General features: G+C 32.7%; 1 protein-coding gene across 2 annotated transcripts; it reads right to left on the bottom strand.

Moving 5' to 3' along the window:
• Positions 1–3,959: 3,959 nt before the first annotated feature.
• Positions 3,960–14,582, bottom strand: LOC142619799 (pectin acetylesterase 9). Of its 2 annotated transcripts, none has more exons than XM_075793085.1 (13): positions 14,151–14,582; positions 13,959–14,041; positions 11,528–11,657; positions 8,084–8,163; positions 6,993–7,079; positions 6,748–6,872; positions 6,578–6,638; positions 6,030–6,086; positions 5,855–5,932; positions 5,644–5,749; positions 5,281–5,429; positions 4,471–4,602; positions 3,960–4,396 (listed from the first exon to the last, which is right to left on the bottom strand). In XM_075793085.1, exons 1-12 carry the CDS (start codon positions 14,278–14,280, stop codon positions 4,477–4,479), a joined length of 1,212 nt encoding a protein of 403 aa, XP_075649200.1. In that variant the 5' UTR covers positions 14,281–14,582; the 3' UTR covers positions 3,960–4,396; positions 4,471–4,476. The 2 variants fall into 2 exon arrangements, with proteins under 2 accessions (XP_075649200.1, XP_075649199.1); XM_075793084.1 differs by having other exon boundaries at positions 4,154–4,396; positions 4,492–4,602.
• Positions 14,583–15,220: the final 638 nt, after the last annotated feature.

Below are 15,220 nucleotides of genomic sequence, written 5' to 3'. Positions count from 1 at the left end.
TATGGCTAATCGTGAGAGAAAAAGAGTTTTAGAGTTAGATGAGAAGGTTGGGCCATGGAGAAGAGAGAGTTACTCTTCTGAAAAATGAGAAAACATCAAGGCAAAGAGAGACCATGTGTATGGTGGATATTGTGGGTAGTGGGTAAGTTAAATAATAAAATAATAATAACAATAAATAATTATTTAAAGAAAACATAGTGTATAATAGATAATCTGATGTGAGTATTTTTGTAAAATATTTATATAAAATAGAAAAAGTAAATTTTTAGTATAAAATAGACAAAAAATTTTAAATTAACTGATGTGAATGCTCTAACTTTAACCATCACAACTTCCCATATAAGCAGCTAGTTACTGCAAAAATTGTGCCAGCTAGACTTTTTTGATTAAGCAAATGCGTTTATACATGATGATGATGATGTTTGAGTTGGTCTAAATAATAGTGTTACTGTACTTCTCGCAAAATCATTGGGTTAGAGCAACCACATCAGTTCTTTTAAAAATTTCCTCTATTTTACACAAAAAATCTACATTTTCTATTTTACACTATCACTTTTACAAAATCTTCACATCAGTTCTTCTATTTTACCCATCTTTTAATTAAATAACAATACTTTCACAATTTTTTATTATTTTTCTTAACTAACAAACGCGCGCTCTCTCTCCTCTCATTTCTGATTTTTTTTCTCTCTCTCTTCTTTCTCATTTCTGATTCTTTCTCATTTATGATTTTTTTTTCTCTCTCTCTTCTTTCTCATTTCTCATTCTTTTCTCTCTCGCTCTCTCTTTCTCTCCTTTCTCATTTCAGACTTTTTTTTTCTCTCTCTCTCTACCATCCCGTTTCAGATCATCTCTCTCTCTACCATCCCTGTTTTAGATCATCTATCTCTCTCTCTACCCGTTTCAGAATCTCTCTCTCTCTAGCTAGTTCGATTAACACTTCGATCCACTCGGATCCGAGCTCCGTTCTGCTCGGATCCGAGCTCCGATCTGCTCGGATCCGAGCTCCGATCCATGATTCACCAGCTCCGAGCTCGAATCCGCTCCAATCCGGCCGCTCCACGAGCTCCGATCTGCTCCGATCCGTCCGATCCGCTCCGATCCGCTCCGATCCACCAGCTCCGATCCGCGCCGATCCACCAGCTCCGATCCGTGCCGATCCACCAACTCCGATCCGCGCTGATCCACCGGCTCTGATCCGAGCTCTGAGCTCCGATCCGCTCCGATCCACCGGCTCCGATCCGCTCCGATTCACCGGCTCCGATCCGAGCTCCGAGCTCCGATCCACAAGGTCCGATCCACAACCACGAGCTCCGATCCGAGCTCCGATCTACTATCTGTGTGTATCTCTTTTTTTTTTTTTTTTTGAGAAGTGTATAGCTGTGATGATTTCTGTGTGTTTGTTTGTGGGTGTGTTTGTGTGCATTTGAGGAAAACGAAGATGAGCAGTTAACTGGGTTGTTGAGCATGGATAGGAGAGAGAAAAAAAGGAGCCAATGGAAATTAATAAAAAAAGGGATAAACGAGCTACAGTAATTGTGTATATTTACACATTACTGTAGCTCGGGATCAGTTTGCACAATTTTGCATCTTTTTACACTTACTAATGTGTGCTCAAAATGTGTAAATTTAAGCATTTTTTTTATTATACACACTTATACACCAACTGATGCAATTGCTCTTAGAGATTCCTCCGAGTTAAAGGAATCACGTGGACAGAAAATATCTCTATCAGTTTTCACTCTTTATTAGGCAACAAAATTGAGATTCTGAGAATTTATTCTTTCATTTGGTGGGTAGCATTGACTTCCTTGTACTAGGAAAATCATCATTCTTTTTTTTTTCTTTTTCTTTTTTTGAGAAGGAAAATCATCATTCAATTGCGAAAAGACGTACACAACAAATATCTCAAAAGAGCTACTTCAAAAAAAAAAAAAATCAAATATCACTGAGTCAAGACTTTCTTTCTCTTTTTGCTTTTTTCCTCAATTTTTCTTCAAGTATCAGGACTTCTAGTTTCTTTTTCTTTTCTTTTTTCCTTTTTTTTTTTTTTTTTAAGAAAGAGATCCGGAGGGGGTGAATATAATTCAAACAAAACTAAAGGGCAAAATATTATTTTGGTTCTTAAATTTTATTAAAAGTTTATTTTTCGCCCTTAAACTTTAAAAAGTTAATTTTTCATATCTAAACTTCGTAAAGAGTTTTTTGAATAGTATAGAGGCAAAAAATAAAGATAAAAATGTATTTTTTCAATAATTTAAGGATGAAAAAAAAAAATTTTAGTAAAATTTAAGGACATAAATAAAACATTTTCAATAATTTAAGAACAAAATATGAACTTTTCAATAGTTTAGGGATGAAAAATAAAGTTATTAAAATTTATGGATGAAAAATAAATTTTTGATAAAATTTAAGGACCAAAATAGTATTTTACTAAAAACTAAATTATTGTGGTACACATTATAAAGGTGTGGAGAGACATACTCCATCCATACAAAAAGGGAGTTAAAAAGCTTAACTTCAAGTAAGTTTATGAGCAACATTATTCTTGTCTTTTAACATGGCCAAATATGACTTTAGATAATAAAATTGTAACCAGCTTGATGGGTTGAAGGATGTGGCCGAAACTAGCAAAATGCATATTTACTAAGTTAATAGCATTGATGATTGTCTTTGAATATCTATATATTTTTCTCCAATAATAAGTACTTGTAGTTTCAAATTAGAAGATCAAGGATCAATTTGTTTTTAACTCTGTTTAGGGAATGTTTTTACATTTTACCCTAAAAAATATTAACAAGTAAAATTAAAATAAATAAATAAACCAAAAAATAATAATAAAAACAAACAAAAAATCTAAGGATACAACTTGGGCTTAGAGTTCACACTTGGAGAGAGGGTGGAATGAAATCGATACAATAATTGAAGGAATTAAATATTAATAATTTTTTAAAATTCAATTGAAGGAATTATTTCGAGTAACTAGGCTCATGGTAATATTTTTCCTTCTCTTATTTTGATGTTTTTTTTTTATATATATACAAGATAGAATTTATACTCTAACCTAATTTAAGTGTATATGTGTGTGGAGCTCTCTCCTGGAGACTTGAACTCCGACTTTTACCCCTCACACCCCGCAAACACTTATATTTATGGAGTGATTATCGTACCAAAAGTGTACAGTGGTTCTTATTTTGATGTTTGAAATGAAATGAATGGAATAAGAAGTAACCTTACTTGGGATCTAAATGGAAAGAATGGAAATTAATTTATTACTTTACTATTATGCCTCTTATATTTGATAAAATATCGGCTTAGGCATTTAAGAACAAAATTGGGATATTATTATTACATTATTATGTGATTTTTTTTTTTTAAATCATTAAAGTATAACTCTCTTTGGCAATGAGCAAAGCATGATCCCCATGTATAACTCTCTTATTTCTGGTTTCCTTCCAATTTGGAAGGGAAAAAATGGTGGGCCTAATGGAAATCCATTCCATCTCTCAATTCTCTCCCACCAAACAAAGGAATTTCTTCTCCTTAACTTTTTTTTTTCCTCCCCTTCTTTCCTTTCCTTCTATCTTCTGTCCAACCAAACATGTATCAATTGTAATATCCATTGAAGACTTCTACAACTTACCTACAATTATTGTGTTTGGCATAACTGTTTGTACTCTTCAGAAATGGTCTAGTTATAAATTTGGATTTTTTTTTATTATATATAATTAAGTTATAAATTTGGACCTAATGAAAATAATTGTTTCAAGTGCACTTTCTAGGAATTTTCGTTTTCCATATTCAGGAGCTATATCTTTCTTAACGTGTGATTATTTCTTCTTTTGGCTAGGATGTTTTATTTTCTTTCCCCATTCTATTCAGAGACAAGTTGACATCAAACACCCATAGAAATGCAGCAATTCTGCTGAAGAAATCAGCAACCAGTCAAAATTTCCACATGATAAACTCGATGCAACTCAAAATAATTATTTCTCATTGATTTACATTACATTTCAACTGCCTATGGGATACAAAGACAATGACATTCAAAGACTAAATTGCAGTCAGTAATGGAAATTCAATATTGTATTCTGTTTGTCTTTTTTTGTCAACAAACCAAATAGGCCTCTTAGTTTCTGTGTCTGGAAAAGAATAAAAATCAATGAACCTTTTATTGACTGATTGAATTAAAAAACGTAGAACATGTAAAATATTTCCCTTTTTTTTTTGTTCCCTTATTTTCTTTGTGGAAATAAATGCTATAACTCTCATTGTGTAAAAAGAATTACTTTCACTATCCCCTTCTTCCTTAAAAAGCTACCAAACAACCAAGAATTTGAAGAAGCTTGAGAGAAGCACTTTGTCTTTTCAACAAACTTTGATTCTTATCTGGGACCTGCACTATTTCTGTTTGGGTCAGATTAATGGAAACAAGGGAACCTTGTACTCTAATAAAGCTATGAAATATACCTGAACTCATAAGGATTTCACCTGAGTTGATGGTATAAGGTTGTGGCAGGTACTGTCACATGGATATGCACAGTCAATCTCTTTGGAAACCCTTCTACTGAAGTACCAATCACCTACTGCTTCTGCAATGGTCTGGCAAAGATAACTCTAGACTTTAATTACAATGCAAATAGCTGAGATTCTCTAAGCTGATAAACTTTTGCAATTATACAAATTATGTATCCACTCATGTATTGTTGGTCATTTCCATTGAACACAACCTGTAATTTGGCTGGTAATGCAATGACTGTGAACAAAGTAATAGATATCCTGATTTTACAACTAAACTTTGCCACTCATTGAATCCAAATCAGACTGAGGTATCCAAGTCTGTAATAAGTTAATAACAGTAACAAATAGAAAGAGAAATAAATTTGCTTGTTGATTGGATTAGATCTTACTTTAAAACAGGTTTGAACATGCAAATTGTATCATACATCAGTGTAAGAATTTAGCAGTCTCTGCTCATATGGTCGGATTTGTATATAGTTATGTCATATGTGTGCCTTTGATTATTGGGTTGTGGACCTATCTGATTTAAGTATTTATTGAATATTGAACGGAAAACAAATTCTAGTTGCCTAAGCAAATGCTTAGTAAGAAATCAGAGCACAGAAAGGTTTACACTTTTTTTTTTTGAGCTTATTCAAGATCAAATAGATACTGTGACAGAAGCAAGTGTCATGAAATTAAGGTAACTCATGTAGTATTGGTATACACTATACAGTGATTCATATAATGTCCAGCAGGCAGAGTGTAAGTTAGAAGTACCTTGTTGTGAATTCTAGGGGCGTCAACTCCAAACCATGTGTCTTGTGACTCACTTTGGCAATGAGCAAAGCATGAATTTATGAACATCCCCCCACTTTCTGAATCTTTGAGGAACCCTCGCAATGCTAAAAGCATGTCACGCCTGAAACCTAAACAGAAAGGGGGAGAGGGTGACCAGATTTAATAAATAAAGAAATAAATAAAAAAGAAGAAGAAGAAGAAGATTAAAATTGAATTCAACAACTCAGTCGGTCATGATAACTTGTGAATTTAATAATTCTTTTCTTTCTAGTGCCTGAAATTTTTTATGCCACTTAATGAAGTCTGTTTTATATTCATTGAAAGAAAGAATTAAATAATAACCTTGCAATGTTTCTATCTGGCTTGCATCACATGCTGCCAGATCCTGCTTGCAACGATTCCAGTGTCCATCGGGATCAGCAGAATTTGGCACCAATATATTATGAAACTGTTAAAATCAATATTTTTACTCGGTGTAAGATATACATCAAATAGAAGGTCAAAATGGATGCTATGTGATCTAAAACGATGTAAGGCAGATAAATTTTATTACTTGGAATGTATCATATGCTGTGTTCAAGATAAAAAATGGTGTAGTGATGAATTTCAATGCATACTGCGGGAAGAAGCACTGCACAACAACAAGATAAATATCAGAACCATATCATTTACAGAATAAAATAAGGAAATGAGCGGCCAAAAATTGAGGACCTCTGCAAGGATCATACCAGTTGAGGCGTGTTAAGGGAACTGGTGCAGTTTGTATCCAGATTCTGCTCTACCCCCTGTTAAATATATTCACAATTCGCAGTCAAATGGAAATTTGTACTTTTTATTATTGTTGTCATATAAGGAACCACAGTAGTTTCCTTATTCTGCAACATACATAGTCCAAGATCTAATTATATTAATTTATGATATTTCTTGTTCTTACTTTCATGTAGTTAACTTTATTTGAACCTTTAGATTGTTGCATTATAATATAAATTCTTTACTTTCTTTATCTACTGCATATGATGCACATATTTTACATAAGAATAAATTCCTTCACCCCTCCCCTGGCCCAAAACAAAAGTATTGAGGAAAGAAGTCATTATCTCAATGATGGCACGAAGAACCATTTAGAAAGCTATGTTAAACATGATACGTCATATGTGCAATATCCAGACCCTCTACAGTTGAAGCAAATTTTCTTGAAAATAAAAAAGTGTCACTGAAGGTTTATAATACATGCAGCAAGTGCTTCATAGCATAAGTCATGGAAAGAATGTCGTACCTGTAGTGAAACAAGATTTGTATAGAAGGTCCTCATAGTGTGATTCAAACTAATATCTTTTCTGTAGAAAAGGAAAAGCAAAAAATGTGACATTTGGATTGGAAATGATAGAAGAGGCGCAAAATTGCAGTTTCGTATTGATTTAAGTATTTAACAAGTGGGAAACTTACTCATCAAGAAAGAATCCAGCATCACCTAGGCACTTCACACTGGCATTTTTTGGTAAGTAGTTGGTGAAGTTATCACAATGTAAAAAGGATGCTAAACCCCCAGCAGAGCATCCGGAAAGCAAAGCCTTTAAAATAAATAAAAAGAAGAAAAACAAGATGGAGTTAATCATTGAAACAATTATTCAAGTTCACACCAATCTTGATAAAATATATTGTCAATAAATTCACCTAGGATTGGATTTTACCTTGCGGGCACTCCCCAAACCTTTTGGTAGAAGGTCAAGAATGATTGCTTCCCAAATCTTTTGCCCTCTGAAATAAATCAATGACGTCTGTCATTTTTTTTTTATGCAAACACACACAAAATGAGTCAAGTTAATCACTAGATCCAGTACAATCCATGAGCTTTTACAGTAAAACACAAAAAAAATTTAGGTTTTATTTCAACTCTGCCTCTCAAATGGCTGCCAACATTTTTTACCTATTCGCTTAAAACTCTCTCTTTCTTTTTCTTTTTTTGGTTAACATTTCTTTGAACCTTTTGGCCATCATAGAAAAGGCATTTTGAGATTTTTTAAACAACAAGACCAACAGGCATACTTGACAACAACTCAAACCATTGAACTTCAACCCACAAATATGCCACTCAAGGGTACTGAAGAATGATAATACATATAGATATACAATTTGAATTGCTATAAAACTTTACTGCATTTGATAGATTGGTCATTGATAAATTAATGATTATTCTAAAAGTTTAAGCTATTAGAAAACAATGCATTTTAATCATTCAACCATTATTCTAATGGTCACATTAACATACAAATACAATACATATCTAGTGAGCTAAAATTTGCCCAGGGAACAAGATATTACCTATGCAAGAAACTAGAAAAGAAAAAGGTAAAAAAAAAACTGACTATGCTTTTTTGAAATGCAATAAATAATCTCTAAGACAGTTATACTGATTGTCTGCCCAGTTGAAATTATTACGGTGTACATACATGATCAGAAGGTTGAGTTCACAAAACTCCAACATGAAAAGAATGTTGTTGTTTTTTTTTTTTTTTTTTAATAATTGCATAAATGATTTTCTATTTCAAGGTGTACCAAAATGATACTAACAATCCCTTGTAAGCTCCGCTAAAATCTAGTAAAATTATGGGTAAATCAAACCAAGTCAAAAAGATTCCAGGTACTGAAGGCATTGGATAAAATTTAGCCAAAAGTTTGGTTGGAGATCAAATTTTTATTTTGAAACTACGAAACGTGCCAGTAAACAAGAGCATCAGATTATAACAAATTGGTAATTAGAAGGTTTTGCTTATAGAATTACCTCATTTTGGAATTTGGAATCTCCAGCAAATGAGGCTCCATCACAATATCTAAGTTTCACACGGTTCCAATTGTAAAAATCTGCTCAACATTTAGCACAATGGTTATTTCCCTATACTATGTTAATACAAATGAGGCAAATTGTCCTACTTACCCTAAAATAAGAGAGAGGCCAATTGTTTACAAGAGAAATGTAAATCTAGAAATTATGGACTCGAATGAAAAATGGAGAAAGTTTGTTTGGAGCCTTAGGCTTCAACAATAGTTCATACTTAATAGGAAGATGACAACATGTCTCTGACATGCAAGAAATGCTTTTATATTTTATCAAGTTAACTTATTTCAATTTATTCGAGCTACAAAAACCTGTGACACAATTTCTCCAAAACCATTTAGCCCAAGAGAAAAACTCCAACAACAGGACATGAATTAGAAACTCATTAGTCATAACTCATAAGTCATAAGTTATGACTCATAACCCAAGCACCATGATGTTGTTAGACTAACTCTTTCAACTATATCTACTGGTTCTACCATGCATGAAATTGCCATGAACGGAAATGGGGTCTACACTCTACACTCTACATGCAAATTCTTCTTACCAATTTCTCAGCATTATCTTTTGTGATGTTCACACTCTTATTTCTTTCTTTTCTTTTTTTGTCAAAGTTCCATGTAACAAGGGAGGGTTCATAAAATCATATGAGAATTAAGGTTGCCCCAACATATATCCTAAAACACCAAAACCCAGACTAGATATGTGTCTCTATTACATTTTTTTGCTTGAAAAAAAAAGTTATTTCGCTGAAAATCTGAGAAGTATGGACACGAATACAGTTAAAGATTTAAGGGCAACCAATACAAAGTAAAGTACTCTACTTGACTATAGGTCTAATAACCGTGGTTTAATGTATCATTAGTCTAGAGTTTAGCCTCCTATAAATGTTCCACATTGAGTTAATTGTAATACATATAATTTAGCATAGTTTATATATAGTCATAAAGTGTTTTCCTTGTGAACCTAGAACGTTACATATAACCCTTTTATTTAAGTCATTGTCAGCCCGCTACCGTCATAAAGTTTATCCTTCGATCTACTCAACTATGGAAGAATCCACCTAATCAAAGGTCTCACGTGCTTGACACGCTGTCAGAACTTCTAATGGTGATCTCACACGCTGCCATATCACTTCATGAGTCAACAAGTTCCCTCATGTGCCTCAATCTACCGCTACGTGTCAACACCTAATTGTGGCATGTCAGCACTAAGGCCACATCAGTATCGCACATTAGTGAACTTGCCACATCATCCTACTACCACGCCAATACTCATTCAGGTTTGGTTGACCCAACCAACCTAGTTTGAATCTCAAATTAGGTACTTAATTGTATTGCTAAACCAAGCCAAATTCGATTCACTATCAAATCATTGACTAGATCAAATCAGATGGTTGACTAGAGTTGACTTTATCCAATCAAGTATATCACACTATGTTTTTTGCACAAATTTTGATTTTGCAATTCATTTTCCAATAAGACACCCAAATTACACAAATAGACTCATTTCTTAATCAGATCAAATTAGACTGTTGATTAGAGTTGACTTTATCCAATCAAGTGTATCACATTATGTTTTTAACGCAAATTCTGATTTTGTGATTCATTTTTCCATACGAGGCACCCAAATCACACAAATTGACCCATCTCTCAATCTTTTTGGGTTCAACGGCCTATTTAGAAGTTAACTCATACACATGCTTCCTCATAAATGCCATCCTTTGCCAATGTTCCCTAAACCCTTGAAGCAACCATCCTCAAGCCAAAGTAACCCCTTCTTGGTCACTGTTGTAGCTATTCTTAGGCCCTCGTAGCCGTTTTTCAGCATGCCTCCTTTGCACGTGCTTCACCACAACATCACCCTTTGTCAACGTGCCGTAGGCCTTTCAATGTAGACATCTTCCGACCATAATAGCCCTTCCTTGGTCCAAAACATGAGCAAGCATGCCCAAATTCTATGTATCCAACCGGTAAAGACCCTTTAAACTAGACTAATGGCATGTTTGGGAGTTTAGAGAGGGAGGAGAGTAGAGGGGAGTAGAGGGGAGGGAAGTAGTGGGGAGGAGAGTAGAGGAGAATGATTACCCTCCACCTTGTTTGGATGTTTTTATAATTAGTAAGAGGGAATGGAGTAATTAGCCCTTCCCCTTGTTTTTAACATTGTAATTTTATAAATATAATAAGGGTAAATTAGGTAATTTACTTTATCAATAATTTTAGGTACTCTACTCTCCCTCCAAATCTCTCCAATTTGGAGGAATTAAAAATGAGGGGGTTGGAGGTAGTTGAAACCCCTTCAAACCCCTCCCCCTCCTTCCTTAAAAAACTCAAAAACAAGGTAATTGAATTACTCCCCTTCCCTCTACTCTACTCCCCTCCTTTTTTAAACATCCAAACAGGCCATAAGTTAACTGGAATCAAAAAATTTAAACGTACAAATTTTCACACCATTCTTCACAAAGGATTGCCTACGGCCTACCACAAACGTAAAGAAAATTAAAGGGAAAAAAATGCGATAAAGTTTATTGAAAATTTTGTGTGATACATGTTTATGGGACTGGACCGAGTACAATTAATAATGTGTGCGATACACAAGGACAAGGGGTGCAATTGTCGTCTCATAAAGGAGTCCCACTCCCACTCCCACTCCCACTCCCACAGACAACAATCAGACTGAATGGTCAGATTGTCAGAAGAAAAGAAAACTGGGCAAAAGCAAATAGCTGCCATTGCCATTGCCATTGCCAGCTTTTACTTTCTCAATAATGTCAATTAATCACGTGAAAGGGACAATGGAGAATGTGAAGAGCATGGCCCATGTCATTGAAATTCATTTTAGGTAATAGGCACCAGTCCAAAATTCCAAATAAAAAATTGGTGTTTATAATAATTTTATAATTTGCCTTTTATTCATGTCTTTTGTTTTAACTGTATATTCTAAAGTGTCAAAACTCTTTTCTTTTTCTTTCTTTTTTAATACCATTTTTCCCCTGAATCCTAGACTATGTGTTATAATAGACCATTTGCTTTTTTAATAATTAACTTTGTTTCAAAATTTTAAATCATTTTTTAATACATCAAACCAAACTTTTTTAATTAAAAAAAAACATACAGTTTTTTACTTTCAATCTCAACTTTTTTATTAGATTTTATAAAACACAAACAAAACAGCTATTTTCTATCGCTATTGCTTTTGGGGGTGCTAAAGTTAGCTGTAATTATTGGATTTGGTGGTTGATAATATTATTTGTGATGGGTGATTTATAAGATTGTTTCCATAAGAAACTCCAATTAAAACATAAGATGGGAAGATTATTTACTTAGCAGTTAGCAAAATATGATTTTCAATTTGGACTTCATTAAACTACTTAGGCAGTTAGAGACATGCCTGGATTTAGAGAAGCATTGTTGCTTAGAATTCCAGAAAAGACTTCATATTTACTCATGAGACTTGTTGATCCTCTGCGTGTTTTGGCTCTCTCCAAGCATGATTGTAAGCTATTGCACCAGCCACCACCCTGTAATATAAAGAGAGACTTAAAGATACGTTTGATCCACTAAATGAAAATAAATATTTAACTACCCCATTATAATTTCACGGAAGTATGCAGCATATAAATTCAATATTCTAACCAAATATATACTTATATTGTAAATACTATTCACTTTTTATTTATTGGGTTCATGGTTTCTTGAATGTATAATCTAATTGCTAATAATTCTCTCTTGAGAAATCAATTTGGCTTTGGGACCGTGGGGTGGGTCGCGTCACGTGATAAGTGAGTGATTTCTGAGGCCCATTATAAATCACATCATAACAATCCCTTTCTTACTTTTACTACAAGTCTACAACAACTTGTATGTGGGAGCTATATGCAAATTAGCTTTTTTCCTCTCAGCAATCAATATGGTCCATTATATGCAATTATGATTTATGCATGCTTATTTGGAAGGAAGACTTATTATACACCAACAAAAGAAGACTTATTATACACCAACAAATATGACAAAAATTAATTGGTATGCTTGATATGATCACATTCATATAGCTGTATATCATTGTGTGGTCACGAGAAATTGACAAATTAATAATTCTATTCTATCCACTTATCTCATTATTGATTTAGTATATACCAATCATACCACGTCAAATCTATCAAACATTTAATCACGTCATGTGAAATACATTTTTATCAACAGCCAACCTTTTCTCTCTTTTTTTTTTTTCTCTCTTTTTTTTTTTTTCTTTTTTCTTTTCTTTGTAATCAGAGAAAAAGCTATCTAAATTTGAATCCAAACAATCATAAACAGACTACCTAAAATATTATCTGTATACTTCAAGGTGAGTTCGAATTGGCTTTTAGTTTATTTGTTGATAACTTCACATAAATCTTTTTTGTAAAGTCTCGTGTTTTTTTTTTTTTTTAAATATAACAATATTTTTATCTTTTTTTAGCAAATAAGCAAATAAATTTCCTGTGAAAGACAAATCCAAACTTGTTTTATTTTTAAAGAAAGGCCACTTCAAACTTATTATTTTCATTATATTCAAACTCGGAACGTTGTTATTTAATGTATTATGCACTTAAATTTGACTTATTTGTTAAAAGCTAATTTACTTCTTAAAAAAAGAAAAGAAAAAGAAATAGCTTTTTAAAAAACTGCAAATAAACAAATAAGAGTCAATCTAGTATACACTCTTTTCTAAGTATGCATCACACATATATAATCTTAAAAATTAACATATTATTATAAAATTATATTTTAATTAAAACATTGTTGCATACTAACCATTATAACTATACAAAGTTTTCCTCTATTTAATAAAGTTATATAACTCATTAAAAAATCAAATAACTAAAAATATATCAATGTTTTTTTTAAAATATCTTCAAATCAATAAAGGGATAACCTTTTTCAACAATATAAAAAAAAATAAAAAAAGGAGAAAAGTTTGGATCTAAATCGATTAGGAGAACATTTACTCAAATCTATTTACTAAATCATGTCAAGTATCAATCACACAAACCTAATGGGTTGACTTCAATTCATCCATAAAAAAACGAAAGCGAATAATGCATGGCCTAGCGCAGAAGCTAACATGATATAGACAAAGCCAATTGGTGCCTGCAGTAATTAATAATTAATATAAACAATGACTCAGTGAGTTGCACAGAGACATGCACAGAACACTAGGTACCACATTGTACAGTGCAACACAAACTTCCTTCACTACCATCCAATCCAATCAATCAATCAATCATCCCAAAAGAAAAAACAAACATACATCTCTCTAAAAAACTAGCTAGATGTCAAAGCAATATTCTCCACCAAACTCCACCAAAACCAATCACTGAACTCATGAGTATTATCATTACTGACATGGCCACTCACGATTGGTCAACACTACTACTATTACTATCACAGAGCAGTTTCAGAACCCACAAATTTTTTCACAATAATTAAATTGATAAGTTTTCAATTTCATGCTTTTATCTAAACGCTTGATATTAGCAACAACAAAAAAAATTATTGTGTTATTTGTAACTATCATTAATAGCTTGCCTCTAATGGTAACAGATTTGGGCCAATTAGCAATTCATTAGTGTTCTTTGTAATCTGTATTGCATACAAGACGAGGTTTTAACTTGAAAGTAACTATTAGAGTGTTATTATAATAACGCCTAAACAGAAAAACCATGTTAATGGGTACTATTATTTATCACAAAAAAAAAAAAAAAAAACTGACCCTTTTTGCCAAAATATGTGTGTACTTGGACTTATTGTACTGTTGCAACAAAATCAGCGGCAAAGATTACCTCGAATTGTAAAAGCCAGTTGTTTTTCCCAGCTCCAAATCCCCTGTGAATATGATACGCTGGAAAACTCCCATCCAAGCAAACTACAAATTTTCCAAAACAAGAAAAGAAAAACTATGATACCCAACAAGCCAAATATAAAGAAAAACACAAAAACAGAATGTAAAGCTTGAGATTAATCTGTTTTCTTACAGGCATGGAGAGCAGAAGCGTTCCGAACCAGAGTCATGGGCACGAGAAGCCGCTGCTCTTGCCCATGACATGTTAGCAATAATAGCAGAGCCACCACAACTGCAACTATTACATTCAAACTCATCTCCATTATCGTCTTCAACTTCACTGATTTCTCAGACTCTGAAACGACTAGAAAGAAAGAACAAACATATATATCACGTTGATATACAGATATAAATGCTGTTTCTGTGCTTTATATTATGCCACATAAAGAGATCTCAATCTCAATCTCAATATATAGATTCCGAGTATATAGGGGTGAGAGATATCAAAACAGTGTTTTACGTAAATCGGTTTTGTTTTATGATGTATATGTGTGTTTTTGTTGTGTTGGTTTTTTTTATTTAAATGAAAGTTGGACGATTCAAGAAAAAGACTGAATGACAGGTTCTGTTATTGTGAAAAGAACAAGACATTATAAAAGCAATGAAACTTTTCTGTTCATTTTTTGGGAAAGTTAAATCGAAATAGTAAATACCTAATGAGCAATTAAGAATGTGTTTTAATATATGGTTTATTATGCTAATAAAACTAATTTGGTAACTGTCTGTTTAGCAATCTAGCTTTTATTATGCAAATTTTTTTTTTCCTTAGATGTTAAAATCTAATTTGTTCCTCACTTTTTACCAAATAAAAAAAAATTAATAATAGATTAACTATTTTTTTTAACAAATAAGTAAGCGAATGCCTTTTGCTTTTTGGTTGGAATATGAAAATGGCACTTTGATAGATAATGGGACCACCACAGCCTAACGAATGGTTGTTGATGATAATGATAGCGGTAGAGAAATTAAAGTTAAAAAAAGCTTCCACCAATCCTACCCAACATTTAACTCTAAGCATGAAAGTGAATGAAATATATAGAAACTTATAATAGAATAGAAATTGTATGTATTATTTTATATTTCATCAATTATAATTTTATTGGTGTATGATTTTTTTTTTCTTATTCTAATCATATTTGATTGTTTTATAAGTCAAGAAAAAAAATAATGTAACAAATTATGGTTGAGGGAGCGTAAAATTTA

This window comes from Castanea sativa, chromosome 12, assembly GCF_040712315.1.
Source record: "Castanea sativa cultivar Marrone di Chiusa Pesio chromosome 12, ASM4071231v1".
Lineage (NCBI taxonomy): Eukaryota > Viridiplantae > Streptophyta > Magnoliopsida > Fagales > Fagaceae > Castanea > Castanea sativa.
This window is presented reverse-complemented; position numbering and strand designations above follow the sequence as displayed.